General features: G+C 36.2%; 2 protein-coding genes across 4 annotated transcripts; both read right to left on the bottom strand.

Moving 5' to 3' along the window:
• Positions 1-41: 41 nt before the first annotated feature.
• LOC110783921 (uncharacterized) lies at positions 42-10,740 on the bottom strand. Of its 2 annotated transcripts, none has more exons than XM_021988306.2 (9): positions 10,460-10,739; positions 8,678-9,499; positions 8,107-8,588; positions 6,062-7,792; positions 4,100-4,211; positions 3,876-3,965; positions 1,526-1,591; positions 1,337-1,432; positions 42-586 (listed from the first exon to the last, which is right to left on the bottom strand). In XM_021988306.2, the coding sequence occupies exons 1-9, from the start codon at positions 10,523-10,525 to the stop codon at positions 464-466; spliced, it is 3,588 nt and encodes a 1,195-aa protein (XP_021843998.1). In that variant the 5' UTR covers positions 10,526-10,739; the 3' UTR covers positions 42-463. The 2 variants fall into 2 exon arrangements, 1 of the variants encoding a protein (XP_021843998.1); XR_008932078.1 differs by having other exon boundaries at positions 542-586; positions 3,866-3,965; positions 10,460-10,740.
• A 989-nt stretch (positions 10,741-11,729) lies between these two features.
• LOC110783922 (uncharacterized) lies at positions 11,730-21,481 on the bottom strand. Of its 2 annotated transcripts, XM_021988307.2 has the most exons (9): positions 21,210-21,481; positions 19,257-20,075; positions 18,697-19,178; positions 16,372-18,102; positions 15,102-15,213; positions 14,919-15,008; positions 13,478-13,543; positions 13,245-13,337; positions 11,730-12,332 (listed from the first exon to the last, which is right to left on the bottom strand). In XM_021988307.2, exons 1-9 carry the CDS (start codon positions 21,303-21,305, stop codon positions 12,210-12,212), a joined length of 3,612 nt encoding a protein of 1,203 aa, XP_021843999.2. In that variant the 5' UTR covers positions 21,306-21,481; the 3' UTR covers positions 11,730-12,209. The 2 variants fall into 2 exon arrangements, with proteins under 2 accessions (XP_021843999.2, XP_021844000.2); XM_021988308.2 differs by lacking the exon at positions 21,210-21,481 and having other exon boundaries at positions 18,697-19,173; positions 19,257-19,622.
• Between the last annotated feature and the right edge of the window lie 493 nt (positions 21,482-21,974).

The following is a 21,974-nucleotide window of genomic DNA, read 5'->3' as shown; positions in this document are numbered from 1 at the left end:
AAAAATGTTAATGTTAGAAGCATATAATGAAATTGGAAAAATGAAGAAAATAATGTTGATAAATATATTCAATTATTCACAGTGAATAACCTATCGAGGAATTGACATTTTTTCAACTATGACACTAAACAAAGAGGCCTACTTCTCTATAGACTAAACTATGGACAAAACAAGCCTAGGAAACAAAAATCGATGATGATCAAAAGAATAGGAACCATCTACCTCTAACATAATTGTAGACTTCACTTGTCAAATTGCTGCTTCGATTGTACATCTTACTACAAGCTCAACGGGCCAATTCCGGGCTGCTATTATGTGTTTGTGAGCAACAGTTCTTCTTGAAAACCGATGATTACTCGTGTTTTTCTTGAAAACTTATTACTTATTCAAGAAGCAACAAGCTTCAAACAAGTATGTGTGTGTGCATAATAGTAGAGCATGTTTTCGCAAGGCAACATCCATCCTATAAGTCATCAACAGCTTCTTCCACACGCTTTTTACCCTTTGGTCGACCAGATCTTTTAACGCCTGGACCTGACAGCAACTCCAGAGCTTTCTTCATATCAATATCACCTGGAGGCAAGTTCTGCATTCATGACGCCAAAACAGGTTCATTCATCAGTCACTATAGCAAAATGAGCCAAAAAGGAGGCTGAATTGGTTTTGAAACAAATATAGAACCTAATTTGTTACAATTTCTGAAATACTCAACAATATGGTTTCAGCCAATGGATTTCATTATTATCAACATTAAATACCTAGTAGTACAAAGACACTAGCAAAAAAGGGGTGAAAGGAGAACAGTCAAAAGCTACAGAGTACTTGAAGCAAACAAGAAATAGAAAAATAAAATGTAGCTTAAAAAGCTAGGACAAAGTGCAAGTTATTAGACCCAGTGATAGACGAAATAGATCTTATTAGATATAAGAAATCATCATTCAACAATATCTACTAGTCTATATCAGTATTCAATGCTTTAATGTGGATGTCAACTAGCTTAGTTGGTTAAAGTTTTAGACCTAGGATCGAACTCCATCTACATCATTGCCCTTTCTGACTCTCTAGGCCAAAAATATACTTCGTATATACTCAACACTTTAATAAAGGCTTAGCCCAAGAGGAACATTTTCTAAAATGTCAACCAGTCATAGGAAGTTAGGAACTATTGACCATTCAAAGATCCAGCACTTTATAGATTTGGGCAAACATCACGAGTCATTAAGAATCAAAAGGAACCATGCGAGTGTCCTGTGATGTTCTACGATAACAAAAAACGTTCACAACATACAGAAAAAGCCATGATGTTCGTGGTAGAAAACCACGATCAAAGACGTACCTTCGGCACAGGAGCTATGTTACGTCGATGCCTAATTGAAAATCCTGTTTTTGAGATCTTTATTTGTATTGGCAGGCCATCTTCATGGTGATTTCCCTGGGAGTGATTTTCACATAATACTAAGTTTAAGGGGATAAAAAAAAGGGTAAAAGTTGAAGTGTATGTTAGAAAAGAAAAAAAGCAATATACCAGTGTGATAGGGTAGCGAAGCAAATCAACAGCATCTTCCAGCGTAATTGAATTCACATCCTTGATCTGAAAAGGATCCCAAATTAGAGACACTCTAGGAAATTTCCGAAAAAATATCAAATAACAAAATATGGCATGCAGAAGGGCAAAGAAGGCTCAATCAGCATTGTAGTAAATAAAAAAAACTGCATAGATAAGAAACAAGAAAAAGAATTTAACTGATGGGGAAAAGGAGATTTAAAGCAAAGAGGAAGGAATTTGGCTATCCACCATAAGAAAGCAAAAAACAGAGCACACCAATCACACTTAAGTATTTGAATACCACACCAAAAAAATAGCATACGTCGAAACTGTATTAGAGCATGCAATTGTTTACAGCTTCTCCAGCATAAAATTTACATGGTAAGTAGAAATTTCCATAATCACAATATAGACAACATCCAGACGTGTCATACACTTAGCTAGTCATGCCACAAGGAAAGAAGTAAGCATTGCAATAAACTCAATGGAGCATAAATGCCTCAGGCTGGGTATTAGTATCAGGAATGTCCACTCGTCAATCAAAGAAGGATAATAAGAAAGAAATTAGGAGATGATTATGAAATTTATGCGGGTTTATAATCTCTTCTTGAACAGCACAGTTCTCCCTCTCACAGTTACATATGTAAAGGAGGGACAAGGGCTCAGTCCTAGTTCAGCCTTGTACTTGTTATTTTCTTATTACCTCAGGTACTTGAATTATGACCCTTTGCAGCAAAATATATTACAATGGCTATGTTCACAATCACAATCCCCAAACTTTGAAGCAAATGTATGTTGGAAAAAGTATTCAGCTATTTGCAAGCTCAGAAAGACATCATCCTGATTCTGATGTGCATAAATTCTTTCTAAAGCAGGCATGATCCAAATTGTTTTTAAGCCTTTTCTGTAAATCTAAGATGAGATAATAGTCATAATACCAGTCAAGCAACTACAAGGCGCTTACCAAAGTCACTACTGTATATATTAGGTTAAATCATTGAAATTTGGAACGTCAGTAATATAATAAATCATAACGAAACAAGAACGGTAACCAGGCCTGGCTATTGTGCGGCCAAATCGGAGAATCAAAACAGGGACCCAAATTATCTCTGCTAGAAGTTTGCCAGTCAATCATACGACTGCAATCTTTCCTCTAGTTTTTCAACAATGATGAAGAAAGTCAAGAAAACCTCAATCAAACCTTATCATTCATTTTCTCAAACAACTCACCTATAATTATGCTGTTAAACGACCAAATTTTCTTTTATTATATCAGAATCCAGATCTCTCAACACCCGCAATTTCTCACATTCTACAATTTCGTTTTAATCTTTTGCAAAAGGGAAAAAAAATTCATATTGGAAGCACTCAAATCTTCAATTTTCTTTTGACGGTTGTTCAATAACTCAGTTCATCAATTTGTGTCTATGTTGTTTCTATCTCACTTTTACTTTTAATTTTCCTCAAAGGAACTCATTTGATTCTGGTTGCGAAAAACAGTTTTAAAGAAATAATTGATGGGTTTTTATTATGCATAAAAATTTCGTACTTCCTAATAGAGTTATATGTTTTACATTTAATAGTTGACCTTTAAATTTTTTGTAAGGGCCTGATCTTTGTATTAAGCACAGGCCCCGAATCGCCGGAGATGGCCCCGAGTAACATTCAACTGATAAGATAGAAAATTACAACGGTCACCCTGATTGGATCAATTTACCAATTTCATTTTGTTTCAAAAATGTTACTCCCTCTGTTCAGACTTTAGGAGAATAAGAGATTAGAGATAAAGAAACTGGGTGGGTGGATGGAGGGACCCAACTCAAAAGAAAAAGTAGAAGAAAATTTTACCCAAAAGGAAATGGGGCAAGTAAAATGAGACGGAGGTAGTATCAGTTTTATCATGTGTACCATGCTTCATAAAATAAATCACTATTCTTGATACTTGATAAAGTTTTGTGTGTTCTTGCCAGAACCTTATACTATCCAGCCAATCTTTATTCTTATATCGCCCCTTCTTTCAGGTCTTTCAATTTCTCTCCTCTAATCTAGCCTAGCATGGACCTCAGAGTGATGAAAAATATTAACTATGGATAAACACAACTTTTGACCTGAGGTCAATAGCCAAGGGGGGGTTAAACTGTCTGGTCAATAGTAAAGTCTCCTTCATAGTAAACACATCAGTGCTGACTCTGAGTTTAATTTTACTAACAAAATGTAAATAATATATGCTCTATACATGTACCTATTCCGTTGTGAATTCCTTATCACGAGTGAGATAATAACACACAACATTGGTTATCTCAAAGAAAGAGACATTACATGAACCAACCTGAGATACAGACACTCGTTTGGGTAAATATCCTTTTCTATCTTCACCAAGTTGCACATAAGACCCATAAGGGCCACCTTTCAGAAGGACCTGTAAAAGGATACCATGGTAAGACAATTTAAGATAAATTAACAATACATAAGGAGGTTTAAAATAACAGGAAAAAACAAAAAAGCAACCGTAATCACAGAATCACTAGACCAGAACTTTTTCTTGTCCAATACCTTATCACCAGAAGCAGGATGAGTACCCAACAACTTAGGCTCTTCAACTGCCAGATTGTTCTGAGGAGCATCGTCTTCATCCTCTTCCCCATACAATGTCTTAGCTATATACCTACACCAAGATAAATGCCAATATTCTTCAGGAAATAAAAACATGCATCTGTTTCAGCTAGAATTTCCTTTAATTTAGCTCCAAAAGTCACTATCAAAGATGAAAGGAGGAAACAGTTCATGATACTTCAAAGTTCTAATCACGATTCAGGACCAACAAAGCGTTATATGCACTATCCTAAAACAGTGTAATCAACAATGAATATTGTGTTTTTCTTGTTACAAAAATAACCACCCCTGTTCATCTTTCAACATAAAAGATCTGACCACTTAAGTTGTTACAAAGTATTGAGAGCTTCATTCTTAAAAGCTCAAGTCCTTTGAGTACTTATAAAAACAAGATTGTAGATCAGTATTATGCTATTAAAGTTTAAAGCAACAAAGGGATTTTGACCCAGTGGTGGACAAATGTGACTCATCTACTGAAAAGTTCCTTAGTTCACACCACGGATAATTATTGAAATTGGTATTCCGTATAACTTTTCTATTATTGGTGTATTTTTTCATGAAAATAACCTAATGCCTAGAGAAAAATCACCTCAAAACTAAATAAAAGAAAACATAAGTATTTTAGGCCTTTTCTTTTGGTAATATTCTGATTGACAAAAGTAATGCTGTTAACTGGTCGATCATGCAGTATTTTTCATTCAGCCCTTATGAAGGCAGAGATAAACTTCCACTGCCTATAAGAGTGCTTTAAATTAAGTAGGCTAAAAAAACTCTTTTCTGGAACCTGCCACACATCAGTGGCCGTGCCAGGAATTTTGGACTATAGGTTCGAACACTTCAAACCTAAGCCCTTTTTTATGCAAAATATAAACTGATTTTTTTGATACAAACGATAAACTAAAATTTTTGCAACACAAAAAACATATGTAATATATTCCAAATCTAATTTAAACCAAATAATTTAATAGTCCAAAATCTAATTTAAAACCAAAAGTTTTAGGTGTAATTCCAATATAAAAATTAAAAATTAAAAAATTAAGAAAAAGAAAAAAAGAAGGGAAAAAAAAATCTAGCCATTTACGGATTTTCATAATTATTAACAAAACTATTGGTACTTAAATTTGTTTTGTTCAAATTGTGAAATAAAAGTGGAAGGTGGCAAGTGGCAACAATTTAAAAAGCCCGACACGGACAAGTTCGATGGAAACTTAAAGAAGGGCAAAAGAACAGAGCATTAAATGAGGAAGAGGGCTGAAATTTCCAAAACCAAAGAAAAAAAGAGTAAAAGAAAGCAAAATATCTGAACTTCGCCCCACAACTGAATCGAACCCGCAACCTACATTACATTGACTGTACTTAAGAAATATTCCCTCACTGCCACTGCGCCAACTGCAACTTCTTTAACCATTTATGCACGTAAACGTATATTTCTTTTTCCATCTTCCAGTATGGCTCATTCAGTTGAACCAAGTCCAACTGAAACCCATACCAGATCTGCCACTTCAACACATGAAAAAAGAAAATGTTCGAATGACACAATTTATTTAAGCCCTAAAAATGCAACATTTCAAATTGGTGAATTATTATGAGCCTCAGCCCCTAAACACATGCACAAGTCTTTCACAGGTGCTCCATATTAGAGTAATCTCTCAATGGCTCTCGAGCTTTTAAATTTACACGCTTATAATATGTTTCCTTCGAGAAAAATATAGCTATGAGGCGAATAATGGCTAGCCAATGGTGGTCTTACAAAAACCACCATAATACAACTTAGACAAAGGACTGCAGAGACCAAGTGTAGTTAAAAACTACATGTGCAATGAGAACTAAATTGACCTAAAGATGTTGCAATTACGAAGAAAATGTAGACCAAAATATGTGATTGGATGTGTAGATACTTACTTGCACTTGGGATGTTGATCACAACCTATAAAATATCCTGCTCCGTATCTGCTAACTTTGAAGATCAGAGTACCCTCCATACAACTGGGGCATGTTCGGCTCTCCTCAGGAAGCGAGGAAAAAAGGAAGTTTTCATAAGTTCTCTCAAGCATCTTCTCGACTTGATGAATGTGAACTTTGCCAGCGCGCTCACAATAAATACTGAACCTACCCCAGTAATCCTTCAGGAGCCCTTTCCATTCAGTCGATCCAGCAGAAACATTGTCAAGCTCAGTTTCCATGTCAGCGGTAAAACTATAGTCTGTCACCTCGTTAAAGTAATGAGAGAGAAAGGCTGAGACCATACGGCCACGAAATTCAGGGTTTAGCACTCGGCTTTTTGCCGTAACATATTTCCTGTCTTGTAAAACTCTAAGTATGCTTGCATATGTTGAAGGTCTTCCGATTCCAAGCTCCTCCATCTTTTTCACCAATGATGCCTCAGAGTAGCGGGGAGGAGGCTGAGTATGGTGCTGTTTTGTTTCCAAATTTCCAAGACACAAAGGATCTCCTTGTTTAAGATTACTGAGGATCTTATAAATTTCAGCACGATCTGAGGGTTCATTGTCATTATCTCTAATAGCCCGAGTCTCCACATCTTCATAAACTGACCTGAACCCAGGGAAATCAACTGCAGTGCATGCAGCTCGAAACGAAAGGGACCCACCACTATTACCAATATCAAGCTGTATCTGATCAACTCTTGCAGCTTCCATTTGACAGGCCATTGTACGAGCCCAAATTAAAGTGTACAACTTTAAGGAATCTTCATCAAGAGCTCTTACAAGCATTGACGGTAATCTTCTTATATCTGTGGGTCTAATGGCTTCATGTGCTTCTTGAGCATTCTTCACCTTTTTCAAAAATTTGCGTGGACTACTTGCAGCAAATTCCAAACCATAACGTTCTCCAACCAATGAACATATTTCCATTACAGCTTCATTAGATATATGTAAACCATCAGTCCTCATGTATGTTATCAATCCAGCCGCCTTGCCATCTGCAAACTGAATCCCCTCATACAACTTCTGTGCCAGCTTCATTGTATAAGAAGCAGAGAAACTTAACTTATTTGCAGCATCTTGCTGAAGGGTCGATGTTATATAGGGAGTGGGAGGGTTTTTGTTTATTTTGGTTCTCTTAGCAGCAGTGACCGTGAAATTAGACGAACTCACCATCTGCTCAATAACCTTTGCTTCAGTCTCCGAGCCAATCGAAAACTGATTCAACTTTTTAGAATCAAAATGAGTCAAATATGAACGTAGAGAAGACTTGTTTGTTGATGTTTCCGCATTTGAAGCAATGAATGTGGCTTCCACACTCCAATACTCTTGTGGTTTAAATTCCTCAATTTCTATTTCTCGGTCACATATAAGAGAGAGAGCAGCTGATTGTACTCGTCCAGCAGACTGACAACCAGGAAGCTTTCTCCATAAAAGAGGGGAAATGTTGAATCCAATCAAATAATCGAGTGCTCGGCGAGCAAGATAAGCATGGACCAAGTTAACGTCAATATCTCTTGGAGTCTGCAGAGCAGTTTTTATTGCTGATTCTGTTACTTCTTGAAAGACAACCCTGGCAATAGTCATATTCTCGTGCAAAGCATTCTGTTGCTGCAACATCTCGATGATATGCCAAGCAATAGCCTCTCCTTCTCGATCAGGATCTGATGCAAGAATAAGATTATCTGCTCTGAAATAGAGTAAACTAAGATGAGTTACCATTAAAAATTACCAGCTTAATTAAGATAAGAAACTCAATACTATTGTCAAGGAAAACTAGAAAAGAAACGCGAAATAAATTATAATCACAAATACAACAGTTGATGGAAGAATAAGAAGAAAGGTAGCGTATTGGGGATTTTGCAATAAGAAGGAAAACTGCCATAAAATAGAACCATAGAACTAGGCGGTCAAAAACATAAACAACTAGTGTCAACTCAATTGTTCATTACACATGAAAAAACACTTCATTAGGCACAAATGTCAAAAAGGCCAAGAACATACCCACTAATTGCAGCCTTCATACTCTTGAGATGAGCCCAGGCTGAGGAGGGAACCTCCCATACCATACTGAAGTCGTCATCAGGACGCACAGACCCTGACCTAGCAGCCAAGTCTCTTACATGGCCATAGCTCGGTATAACTTCATACATGTCACCAAGGTAATGCTGAATAACCTTTGCTTTAGTGAGGGATTCCACCACCAAAACAGATTTTCCTGTAGGAGGGTATAATGGATTTAACTTGATTGACTTGATCCCATTAACAGTTGGTGGTTTTGGTTTCTGAGGTGCTTTGCGGGTAGAAGGTGCCTCCTCTACCACCTTCTCAGGTTCGTGTAAAGCACCGTTTGTTTTTTGCTCTATGTTATTTTCTTTCAAAGATTTCCCCTTCTTCCTAGGCTTCGAGACTTTTTTCTTAGGCACAGCTTGAGGTGACCCGGCAATGTCAATCTCTTCCTTAGGTATATTGACAGTTGAGCTATTCTGAGAAACTACAGTGTCAGTCAAAAAGATTGGCCTAGCCGCCTAGCCAAGAACTATTAGTCTCAGTGAAGAAAACAAAGAACGCTTACCTCAGCAGTCTGTGGTGACAAACCATTTGGTTTTTTAACTCTTCTAGATCCTTTCGAGGGAACATCGTCAAGAGAGGACAGTGTACCAGACAGCTCTTCTTTCTTCTTTTTTGTTCGTGGTCTCTGCTTTGGTTTTGTTTCATTCTTTGACTCTGCCTTACTGTCAACCGGACTTGGAACGGAGAGAGACTGTGCAGAGTTTGCTTCCTTTTGCCCATTTATTTCCAGCACTTCAATAGAATTTACAGAATTGACATTTTTACGGGAAGATAACCGATGATCAGGAATATTCTTCCTAACCACCTGACAAGGAAAAGCATTCTTTAGATTACCTTCAGTACTCCCTTGAGTGGCAAATGCATTTACTCGCTTTCGTTGTTTATTAGAAAAAACAGGTTTTGGTAAATTCCTACCACTTTTTCCATCTTTTACAAATACGGATTCATTAGTGCTTGTACCACTAGAACCAGACTCTGGTATTGCCTTTGTGGAGAGCATCTTCTTAGCTAAAGCCACATATGTAGGTCTAACACTCTTACTTGAAATACTGAGACTTGAAGTAGAAGGCAAAGGTTGACTTGCAAACCCAATTATTGAAAGAGAACAAATGCTACCTCCCTTCCTTGATTCATCAACAAGTTCTCTGAAACTATTACACCCAAAGTCACACCTGATATATTTTGACTGCTGAGCCATCACCTTACAGGTTCCTCTAACCTTTTTAAACTGTATCACTGATCCTTTCGTATGTATACCACAACTACTGACAGATGTACATGGAAAATAGGTGGCTGCATAACTCTGTAATGTGCTATATCGTGTCTGCAACATAAAATTCCACAGAAACCACAAGATCAACGATCATATTTACGAAAGAGTAGATAAATCAGGAATTATGCCGAATTTTAGGTTGCAGCACTACAAGCTAATAAATTCTACTTCATCCATCGACCACATTTCCTAATATAGTACTCCATAATTAACCATGCTTGAATTTCTCATTATGAAATGAATAAGAAGAGAGGCTGGGAGGACATAACTATTGCAAGTGTTATCTAACTTGTTTTCGTAAAACTATACTTCATATTACATTCTTCAATTTGACAGATTTGGACAACGTGACAACTATTTCTGTACAAAATGAGTAAAAGGGTAATGAGTAAATGAAAATCCTACGTTTTTACATTTTCGATAAATGAGTATGTAGTTATCACATCTCCCAAACATAACATTGAACAAGAACACAGAAAAATTGAACTCCACACAAGTACCCAAGTATCTTAAAATTCAATATCACGCTTTACATAGACCCTCCTTTGCAAAATCAAATCCAAATGGCAGCTCAAAATGACATCATTTCATCAACACAAATGACCAAGAATAACCACAATATTTTGCTGATACAAACGACTCTAATATACTTTTCCCAATCAACATATGATCTTGTATGCCAAATTAAATTAGATGGTTACAATCTCATTTCCCCAATTCTGGTTTCCTCAGCATTTGAACAAGAAATCAAAGTAAAAACAATCCTCCACCCCCAAAAATTAAATAAATTAAATCGTTTCCAGTAATTCATTAACGAAAGTGGCATAGAGAGCCAATTCTATCTATCCTAACCCCAAAACCCAAAAATCCTGCATTTCAATAACAACTTAAATAACCCTCAATCCTTCCACCGATTAGACCAACACCCAAAAATCTAATATCACTTCAATTTAACATAGTAATTTGAATTTATTGAACAATAATTATAATTCAAAAAAATGGGAGATTTACCTTATCCAAGAAAGATGGGCTGCAACACCCAAAAATGGAGGTAGCGGGATTAGAAGAAGTAGCCATTGAACTAAAGCGAAGTCATTAACACCATTAGTCTATTACAGTCGATTAATTAAGATTAAAAGAATGTGACTTTAATTAGAGGATGAAGATTTTAGCATCAGACATGATAGAATTTTAGAAGGAAGACATGCGTAGTATGATGTTTGAAGGGCAGAGAGAGAGAACTGAGAGATTAGGTGTTTTCAAGGGTTCAGGGTTTTAGGATTAAGGAAAATAAAAGATCTATATGTAAGCCTTTCATTTTCATGCTTAATTTTTTGCTAAATGCCAAAATTCAAATTTTAGATGCTAAAGAAAAAAAAAAATCTAAGTACTTTGGAATTAGCCTATTAGGGAAATCTCTAGATAGTAATGGATAAGAATCAAGCAAGATTTGATCTAGTGGTAATGGTTTAGCCTTATAATCGATTAAATCCCGTTAGGAGTTCTTTGGAGGTGAAAATTTCCCTTATACCCCCCTCCCGTTCCAATAAATCTGCCCTGCTCAGCTGACTGAAAATACATGTGAGAGGTACCAATTCAATCATTCATCTTACCTTCTTAAAAAGAAAGAAAAAGATAAGAGTCGGATAGAGTAGAGCTTCACTGCATTATTTTCTCTACTCATCCGCTAAACTCATAACCTACATCCTTCCATTTTAGTACTCCCTACTATTTTGATTGAATTTTGCTTTAATATAAATATGTAATGAAAATAGGTACTTCGTAGTAGGTGAGAAAAAAAAAATCGAAGGAAGGTAAAATCAAAGTCATTATAGGTATTGTAGGTATTTTATATGGGATGCCAAAAGTCAAGCCTCGGGCTTCCCCTTTCAGAATACAAATGGATTGGATTTACATAGAGTGAAGTTCCACTACATCTATCCTCCTTGGTCACGCGCTTAACTCATTACCTACATTCATCATTTGTCATTTGCTAATGAAATAGGTGATCGGATCAGGTAACTTGTAAATTTACGAATATACATTTTATGCAACATAACAAAAAAAAAAAAAACATATGTGGAATAGTTATTGCAACAGTTAAAAAGTATATTTTATACTAGTATTACAAAATGAAAAAAATGGTTTGAAAAACATTTATTTCACAAGAATTAAGGGTTTTGATATCTCGGATTAAGTTTTTCAGTATCTTTTGATATATCAGTATTTGCATTATTTACAATACCTTGAATTTGAGGGTGGGAAGAGAGAGAATCGGAAGTTAAACAAAGAAAAGTATGGTGCTAAATTGATAATGGGTTATTTGAGCAAATAAATTATACAGAGTAGTAACTTTCTTTTTACGAAAGAGCAATTATAATAAAATTACAGGCCAGAAACTATAAAATTGTTTCTGTTACTTTTTTTCAATAGTCCTAAAATAATAGGCCAAAGACCTTTATAATTTCTCTATTGTAAAACTACTTCTTTATGTGGAGATCAAAAATACTACTCACTTGACTTCTTTATGAAACAAAAAAATAATGTTGCTGCTTATGGTGATCAAAAGAATAGGAACCATCAACCACTAAATTTCTCAAGGTAGCTCATCACCAGCACATAACTATGGAGCATCATGTTGCGGCTTCAACTGTACATGGTATTACCAGCTCAACGCGCAAATTCTCTGGTGATGTTGCCTGAAAATTGAATACTTACTTATTCAAGAAGCAATTAGCTTCAAAGAAGTGTGTATAACATCCTAACAGTCATCATCAGATTCTTCCACACGCTTTACACCCTTTGGCCGACCATTTCTTCTAACACCTACACCTGACAGCAACTCCAGGGCTTTCTTCATATCTATATCACCTGGAGCCAAGGTCTGCATAAACAGGTTGATTCATCAGTCGCTAAAGCAATGCGTCAAAACTCAAAAGTGAGGCTGGATCGAAGCATAAATTAAAAAAATAAAACCTTATTTCCTATAGTTTATAAGATACTCAAACTTGCAGATGGATTCAGCCAATGAAATACGTTCTTATCATCATCAAATACCGAAGTAGTATAAAAGACACTAGCAAAAAAAAGGGGTGAAAGAACAATCAAAAGCTACCGAGTACCTCAAGCAAACAAGAAAAAGAAAAAGAAAAACAAGATGTAGCTTAAGAAGCTAGGACAAAGTAAAAGTAATTATACCCAATGGTATTTTTCCTCACTTCTTTTTTAGTTGACATGTTTCTTGTTTAGTTAAGTTTTATAACGTAATATTTCTATTTTTCCCTTACTTCCTCCACATTTACTCCATATATTTAATTACTTACCCTTAATCCCTCCAATTTATTACTCCAATTCCTCCCCTTCCTGTTTCATTTTCTTCATCTTATGTTCCTAACCTCCCTTACCTTGTTCCCCATAGCTACCACCTCCACCATCTTCTAAATATTTTCAAACCTAAACACTGGAAACTTTAATTATTAGTATATTTATTTATCAATAAGTAAAAATTATAAGAAAATTAATATTTTAATAATATTTATTGAGACATATACTTTAACACAAGCTTGGATATATATGTTACATTCAATGACATACCCAAGAGAAAAAAAATTAAAGCGTCCACCAGTTGACACGGGAACTAATCGACCACACAACGATCCAGCACTTTATATATTCGGGTGAACATCACAAGTCATTAGAATCATAAAGAACCATAAAGAAGTCCTGTGATGTTCCATAATAGCAAAAACAATTCACAACATACAGCAAAAAGTAGAAAACACGATCAAAACCGTACCTTTGGCACAGGAGCAAAGTTGCGTCGATGCTTAATGCAAAATCCTGTGTGTGAGTACCTTAATTGTATTGGTGAGCCATCTTCGTGATTTCCCTGGGAGTGATTTTCACAAAATAATCAGTTCAAGGGGCTAAGAAAGGGTAAGAGTCAGAAGTGCGTGTAAAAAAAAGAAAAAAAAAAGAAAAGAAAAAAAGCAAAAACGGCAAATGCTTGAAATGAATAGAGAGATATACCAGTGTGATAGGGTAGCGAAGCAAATCAATAGCATCTTCCAGCGTGATTGAGTTCACATCCTTGATCTGAAAAGGATCCCAAATAAGAGGCAGTCTAGGGGGGGAAATATATATATTTTCCAATAACAACAAATAACAAAATATGGCATGTAGAAGAATATCGGCAAAGGGGAAGGAATATAGGAATCTGACTACCTTCCATCTAGAAAGCGAAAACCAGAGCACACCAATGACTGATTATGTGACTATCACACTAAAGTAGCATGCTTCGAAACTGTATTTGAACATAGTCAACAGCTTCTCCAGCATAAGGTGATTTTAATGAAAAAGGCGGAAATCTCCATAATTACAATAAAATTCCCAGATAGTGTCATACATTTACTAGTCATGCCACAAGGAAAAAGTAAGTATTGCAATAATTCAATGGAGCATAAAGTCGCCTCAGGCTGGGTTTTAGTGTCCAGGCAGTCCACGTATCAATCAAAGTTCTCCCTTTATGTAGGTCGTAATCTCTTCTTAACCAGCACAGTTCTCCCTATCACAGTTACTCTGGTAAAGGAGGGACAAGGACTCAGTTCTAGTTCAGGGAAGAGAGCTTGTACTTGTTATTTCTTATTACTACAGGTACTTGAATTATGCCCCTTTGCAGCAAGAACATGTTTTAATGGCTATGTTCACAAAAGTATGTTGGATTAGTATTCAGCTATTCACAAGTCAGAAAGGGAGTCATCCTGATTCTTATGTGCAGCTTTTCATTCTAGAGCGAGCAAGATCCAAAATTTCCAGAGGCCTTTTCGATAAATCTAATGCCACAATAGTCATAATACCATTCAAATACTGCCAGATGATTATCAGAGGCGCTCACCTAGGTCAATATTATACTCCGTGTCGACTAGGTTAAATCATTGAGTTTGGAACAGGAATATAATTTATCATAATGAAACAAGAACAGTAGCATTCAACTGCTTATGATACAAAAATCAAACGCTCACTCTTATTGGATCAAAATATCAATTTTTTTTTAAAAAATAAATTATCAGTTTTATCATGTGTAGTTGTGTACCATGCTTCATAAAACAAATCATCTACTTGATACTTGGTAAACCTTTGCGAGTTCTTGCCAGAAATAATCAGAACCCAACATTATCCAGCTAATCCTTATTCTTATTTCGCCCCTTCATTCATCTTTTTCAATTTCTCTCCTCTCTTTTAGCCTAACATGGATCTCAGAGTGATGAGAAAACATAAACTGACAAATTGGGTAAGGGAGTGAACACATGATAGTGGGTCGGTCAATAGTTTATTCCAGTGCTGATTTTGAGTTTACTTTTCTCAACTAAATGCAAACAATGTGCTGTATACATGTGCCCATTCCATTGCGAAGTTTTATCTACCATGAAATAATAACACACATAAAAAAAAAAGCATTAAATGAACCGACCTTAGTTACACATGCTCGTTTCGGTAAATATCCTTTTCTATCTTCACCAAGCTGCACGTAAGACCCATAAGGGCCAGCCTTCAAAAGGACCTGTAAATGATCATAGTAAGATAATCTTAAATATATTGACAATACAAAAGTGGGGAAAAAGAAACTACACCAAAACTTTTTCTTGTCAAATACCTTCGCACCAGAAACAGGATGAATACCCAGCAACTTTGGATCATCAACTACCAGGTTTTCCTGAGGAGCTTCGTCTTCATCCTCTTCCCCATACAATGTCTTAGCAATAAACCTGACACAAAGATAAATGACACATTCTTCAGGAAATCAAAACATGCATCTGTTTCAGTAAAGCTTTCCTCAAATGCAGCTCCAAAAGTCACTATCAAAGACGAAAGGAGAAAACAGTTCACGACACTTCAAAGTTCTAATCAGGACCGGCAAAGTGTCATAAGCACTGTCCTAAAATAGGGTAATCAACAATGAATATTGTGTTTTCATGTTAACAAAAATAACCACCCCTGTTCACCTTGCAACATAAGGTCTGACTCTGACCACTGAACAAGTTCAAAGTATTAAAAGCTTCATCCAACAAAGCTCAAGTCAATAGAGTACTCATGAAACACAACATTATGGTTCATTGTTATGATTTTAAAACTGAAAACCACAATGGAATTTTGACCCAGGGGTGGATAATTGAGACTTAACTGCTTAAAAGTTCCTTAGGTCACACCACGGACAATTGTTGAAATTGGTATACCGTATAACTTTTCTATTATTGGTGTATTTGTTCATGAGAAGTTGAGAACAAGTAGATGTCTAGAAAAAAAATCACCTCAAAACTCATTAAGGGAAAACATCAACTATTTTGGGCCTTTACTTCTGGTAAGACTCGGATAGACAAAAATAGTGCTGTTAACCTTAACAGGTCGATCATGCAGAACTTTTCTTTCAGCTCTTATGAAGGCCAAAAAGAGAAAAAAATCAACTGCAAATAGACTAGGAGAACTTTAATTTAAGCAGAATAAAATCTCCACTAAGGAACATGCCACGGATGACAAAAGAAAATGTTCAGTTGAATAGGATATTTAAGCCCTAAAAAATTGCATCACTTTAAATTGGTGCATAATTATGAGACTCAGTCTGTAAGCACATGCGTAAGTCATTCACAAGTACTCCATACTGCAGTGAACTCTCAATGGCTCTCAAGCTTTTTAAATTTACATATTATAATACGTTTCCTTCGAGAAAATAATAGCTATAAGGAGAACAATGGCTAGCCACTGGTGTCTTACAAAAACCATATTACCATAATTTAGGCAAAGAACTGCAAGGACCAAATGAAATTAAAATTTACACATGCAGTGAAGACTAAATTGACCTCACGAAGTTGAAATTGCTATGAACAATATGTAGACAAAAAGATGTGATTGGATGTGTTTATACTTACTTGCATTCGGGTTGTTGATCACAACCTATAAAATACCCTGCACCATATCTGCTCACTTTGAAGACTAGAGAACCCTCCATACAACTGGGGCATGCTCGGCTCTCTTCAGGAAGCGAGGAGAAAAGGAAGTTTTCATAAGTTCTCTCAATCATTTTCTCAACTTGATGAATCTGAACTTTGCCAGCACTCTGGCAATAAGTACTGAACCTACCCCAGTAATCTCTTAGGAGACCTTTCCAGTCAGTCAATCCAGCAGAAATATTGTCAAGCTCAGTTTCCATGTCAGCAGTAAAACTATAGTCTGTCACCTCGTTAAAATAGTGAGAGAGAAATGCTGAGACCATACGGCCACGGAATTCAGGGTTCAGCGCTTGCCTTTTCGCTGTAACATATTTCCTGTCTTGTAAAACTTTAAGTATGATTGCATATGTTGAAGGTCTTCCAATTCCAAGCTCCTCCATCTTTTTCACCAATGATGCCTCAGAGTAGCGAGGTGGAGGCTGAGTATGGAGTTTTCTTGTTTCCAAATTTCCAAGACACAAAGGGTCTCCTTGTTTAAGATTACTAAGGATCTTAAAAATTTCAGCACGATCAGAGGGTTCAATGTCATTATCTCTAATAGCCCGAGTCTCCACATCTTCATAAATGGACCTGAACCCAGGGAAATCAACTGCAGTGCAAGCAGCTCGAAAAGAAAGAGAACCACCATTGTTACCAATATCAAGCTGTATCTGATCAACTCTTTCAGGTTCCATCTGACAGGCCATTGTACGAGCCCAAATTAAAGTGTACAACTTTAAGGAATCTTCATCAAGAACTCTTACAAGCATTGATGGTAATCTTCTTACATCTGTGGGTCTAATGGCTTCATGTGCTTCTTGAGCATTCTTCACCTTTTTAAAAAATTTGCGTGGACTACTTGCAGCGAACTCCGAACCATAACGTTCTCCAACCAATGAACATATTTCTTTTACAGCTTCATTAGATATATGTAAACCACCCGTCCTCATGTATGTTATCAATCCAGCCGCCTTGCCATCAGCAAACTGAATCCCCTCATACAATTTCTGAGCCAGCTTCATTGTATAAGAGGGAGAGAAACTTAACTTATTTGCAGCATCTTGCTGAAGGGTCGATGTTATATAAGGAGTGGGAGGCTTTTTGTTTAGTTTAGTTCTCTTAACAGCAGTCACCCTGAAATCAGACGAACTCACCAGCTGCTCAATAATCTTCGCTTCGGTCTCTGAGCCAATTGAAAACTGATTCAACTTTTTAGAATCAAAATGAGTCAAATATGACCGAAGAGAAGACTTGCTTGTTGATGTTTCCGCATTTGAAGCACTAAATGTGGGTTCCACACTCCAATACTCTTGTGGTTTGAATTCCTCAATTTCTATTTCTCTGTCGCATATAAGAGAAAGTGCAGCTGATTGTACTCGTCCAGCAGACTGACAACTAGGAAGCTTTCTCCATAAGAGAGGGGAAATGTTGAATCCATTCAAATAATCAAGTGCACGGCGAGCAAGATAAGCATGTACCATGTTAACGTCAATATCTCTTGGAGTCTGCAGAGCATTTTTTATTGCTGATTCTGTTACTTCTTGAAAGACAACCCTGGCAATAGTCATATTATCACGCAAACCATTCTGTTGCCGCAACAACTCGATGATATGCCAAGCAATAGCCTCTCCTTCTTGATCAGGATCTGATGCAAGAATAAGATTATCTGCTCTGGAACAGAATAAACAAGGATGAGTAGAACCTCTTACAATTAATAATAACAAGAGTTACCCAATATGAAACTACAAACACCAGTAAATAAAAATTAGAAGAAAAAAAAGCAAACAATCTCATACTTCTTCCATTTTTTAATAGATGCATCACTTTGCCTTTTACATTATTCTCATACTAAATTTGATCACATTTATTTACAATTATACAAGTACAAGTTTCACAATTTTGATTGTTGTTGGGTTAATCTCAAAGCATATTTTCATAATATCAAAATTTTATAATTTTTAATAGTGTAAAGTGTACGAAAATAATTAAAGATATTGATGGTCAAAGTTGTACATAAATAATGTAAAAAGTCAAATGATGCATCTATTAAGAAGCGGGGGAAGTATACAACAACTCATGAAAGAAAGAGAAAAAAGGTAGCGTTTAGGAATATTTGAGAATTTGCAATGGAAAGAAAAACTGTCATACGATAGAATCATATAACTAGTCAGTCAAAGATGTAAACAACTAGTATTATTTCAATTGTTCATTGCACAGTCAGGAACACTTCATTAGGCACAAATGTCAAAGAGGACAAGAACATACCCACTAATTGCAACCTTCATACTCTTGAGATGAGTCCAGGCTGAGGATGGAACCTCCCATACCATACTGAAGTCATCGTCAGGACGCACAGACCCTGACCTAGCAGCCAAGTCTCTTACATGGCCATAACTCGGTATAACTTCATACATGTTGCCAAGGTAATTCTGAATAACCTTTGCCTTGGTGAGGGATTCCACCACCAAAACAGATTTTCCTGTAGGAGGATACAATGGATTTAACTTGATTGACTTGATACCGTTAATAGTTGGTGGTTTTTGTTTTTGAGGTGCTTTGGGGGTAAAAGGTACCTCCTCTGCCACCTTCTCAGGTTCTTGTAAAGCACCGTTTGTTTTCTTCACTGAGTTATCTTCTTTCAGAGATCTCCCGTTCTTCGTAGACTTCCAGGCTTTTTTCTTAGGCACAGCTTGAGTTGATCCGGCAAGGTCAGCCTCTTCCTTAGGTATATAAACAGTTGAGCTATCCTGAGAAACTACGGTATCACAACAAGATTCGCCTACCAACAACTATTTGTCTCATTGAAGAAAATGAAGAATGCTTACCTCGGCAGTCTGTGGTGACAGGCCATTTGTCTTTTTAACACTTTTAGATCCTTTTGAGGGAACAGCGTCAAGTGGGGACAGTGTATCAGATGGCTCTTTTTTTCTCTTCTTGTTTCGAGGTCTCGGCTTTGGGTTTTTTTCACTCTTTGACTCTGCTTTACTGTCAGCCGGACTTGGAGAGGAGAGAGACTGTTCTGAGCTTGCTTCGTTTTGCCCATTTATTCCCAGCACTTCAATAGAATTTACAGAATTCACATTTATACAGGCAGATACTCGATGGACAGGAATATTCTTCCTAGCCACCTGACTAGGAAAAGTATTCTTTGGATTACCTTCAGTACTCCCTTGAGTGGTGAATGCCTTTACTCGCCTTTGGTGTTTATTGGAAAAAATAGGTTCCGGTAAATTCGCACCAGTTTTTCCATCTTTTACAAACACGGACTCACTAGTGCTTGTACCACTAAGACCTGACTCTGGCATTGCCTTTGTGGAGAGCATCTTCTTAGCTAAAGCCACATGGCCAACATATGTAGGTCTAACGATTTTATTTGAAATACTGAGACTTGAAGTAGAACGCAAAGGATGATTTGCAACCCCAATTATTGAAAGAGAACAAATGCTACCTCCCTTCCTTGATTCATAAACAAGTTCTCTGAAACTATTACATTTGATAGATTTTGGCTGCTGATCTATCATCTTACAGGTTCCTCTAACTTTTTTAAACTGTATCACTGATCCTTTCGTATATATACCACAACTACTGACAGGTGTGCATGGAAAATAGGTGGCTGCATAACTCTGTAATGTACTATATCGTGTCTGCAACAAATAATTCCACATAAACCACAAGATCAACAAACATATTTATGAAAGAGTAGACAAATCAGGAATTCCATGATATATGCCAAATATGAGTTGCAGACTTGCTGCAATATAAGCATATAATTTCTACTACATCAAATCTGCCACATTTTCTAAAATAGTACTCCATAATTGATCATGCTCGAATATCTCATTATAATCCATTTGAAAAATTGATGGGAGGAAATAACTATTACAAGGGTTATCTAAGTTATCTTCGTAAAATTATTTTAAATTCGGCTCGAACAATGCTACAATTATTTCTGGACAAAATGAGTAATGAGTAATGAGTAAAGGGGAAATCCTACATTTCTACATTTACGCTAATATTTCTCCTCCCCGCAAGAATAAATTGTTTATACGTATTATCACATCCCCAAACATATAATTAAGACTTTTACACAAGTTAAGGTGAGAAACTTGCATCTAGATTTAAAATCTCCCAACTTCCCAAGATAAGGAACAAGGACTCAAAGAAACATATTAACTCCACCCAATTATCTCAAAAGTAGATTTCGTGCTTTATACGGACTCTCCTTTGCAAAATCAAATCCGAATCACAGCTCGAAATGACATAATTCCATCAATAAACAATCAAGAACAACCACAACATTTAATTTGCTTATACAAACGACTCTCTAATATGTTTTCACATAACACACATTCATATTCATATGCAGCTACTTCCCAGGTTCTGGTTTCCCCAACATTTGAAAAAGAATCAAATTAGAAACTCCACCCCCCCCCCCCCCCCCCCCAATTAAAAGAAAAAACCACATCATCAAAACAAAGTACAATCATATCATTGTTACCAATCCTAAAACCTAATTTCCAAAATGTTCATTAACCAATCCGGTATATATAAGTCAAGGATATAGCTGGGGTTCGATCCCAGCTCTCGGGTACAGTTTCATCTATCATAAGCCTAAAACCCGACAATCCTACATTTCAATAACAACTTAATAAACCCTCGATCAATCACAGAAACAACCTAATATCTACAATTAAATACTATAACAATTTGAATGAACTCAACTACAATTATAATTTTAAAATCATTCAGTTCAAAAAAGCAAGAAATGGGAGACTTACCTTGGCCAAGAAATACGGGCTGCAATACCCAAAAATGGAGGTAGCAGGATTAGAAGAAGTGGCCATTAAACTCAAGTGAAGTCGTCTGAACACCATTGTTCTCGATTAATTTAGATTAAAGACTGTAACTTTGATTATAGAGTGGAGATTATAGCATCGTAATGTTCAAATTTGAGAAGGAAGACAGAGGGGGAAGGGAGAAGGGAAAAGGGAGAAGGGGGAAGGGAGTGTTTTCAAGGGTTCAGGGTTTTAGGATTTACAAATTTTTAGCACAAATTTTTATTTGCAAGCAGTTGTACAATAATTAATTGTACATTACGTATAATTTAACGTAAAATCCTACTCCCTCCGTTCCATTTTGTTTGTTACGTTTGGACTTTTGCACGTTTATTAATGTATAGTAGAGATTCTTTTCTTTTTTATTAAAAAATTTAACCCAAATAAAACCCCAATCCACTAATCACTACAACAACCAATAAGATTGTTTTATTTATCAAAATGAACCAATAATGAAAAAGCACAAAGATTGCTAACTTAACATACTTGGGAAATGGTAAATAAATTTAATGAGTTGAAAAAGTTGACCAATTAAAATTAAGAGTGGACACAAAAAATAACACTATAATAAGTTTATAAATAGAAAGATTCTTCCATGTAACAAACAAAATAAAACACCTTAAAAGGAATACGTAACAAACAAAAAGAAACGGATGGAGTAAAAAGTTACATTCATACTATGGCCCTGTTCGGCAAAAGTAGCGGGCA

This window comes from Spinacia oleracea, chromosome 1, assembly GCF_020520425.1.
Source record: "Spinacia oleracea cultivar Varoflay chromosome 1, BTI_SOV_V1, whole genome shotgun sequence".
Taxonomy (NCBI): Eukaryota; Viridiplantae; Streptophyta; class Magnoliopsida; order Caryophyllales; family Amaranthaceae; genus Spinacia; species Spinacia oleracea.
Note: the sequence above shows the minus strand (reverse complement) of the source record. Positions and strands in the feature narration are given on the sequence as shown.

What these genes read in the sequence shown, in the direction of transcription:
- LOC110783921 (XM_021988306.2), bottom strand. Translation starts at nt 10,525, where the DNA reads ATGGCTACTTCTTCTAATCCCGCTACCTCCATTTTTGGGTGTTGCAGC. An exon ending in GATCAACATCCCAAGTGCAA is followed by an intron (nt 4,212 to 6,061) that starts GTAAGTATCTAC and finishes ATCTTGGTGTAG; the next exon opens with GTATATAGCTAAGACATTGT. An exon ending in ATCCTGCTTCTGGTGATAAG is followed by an intron (nt 3,966 to 4,099) that starts GTATTGGACAAG and finishes ATCCTTTTACAG; the next exon opens with GTCCTTCTGAAAGGTGGCCC.
- LOC110783922 (XM_021988307.2), bottom strand. Translation starts at nt 21,305, where the DNA reads ATGGTGTTCAGACGACTTCACTTGAGTTTAATGGCCACTTCTTCTAAT. An exon ending in GCCCGTATTTCTTGGCCAAG is followed by an intron (nt 20,076 to 21,209) that starts GTAAGTCTCCCA and finishes TATTTGTTGCAG; the next exon opens with ACACGATATAGTACATTACA. An exon ending in ATCCTGTTTCTGGTGCGAAG is followed by an intron (nt 15,009 to 15,101) that starts GTATTTGACAAG and finishes GATCATTTACAG; the next exon opens with GTCCTTTTGAAGGCTGGCCC.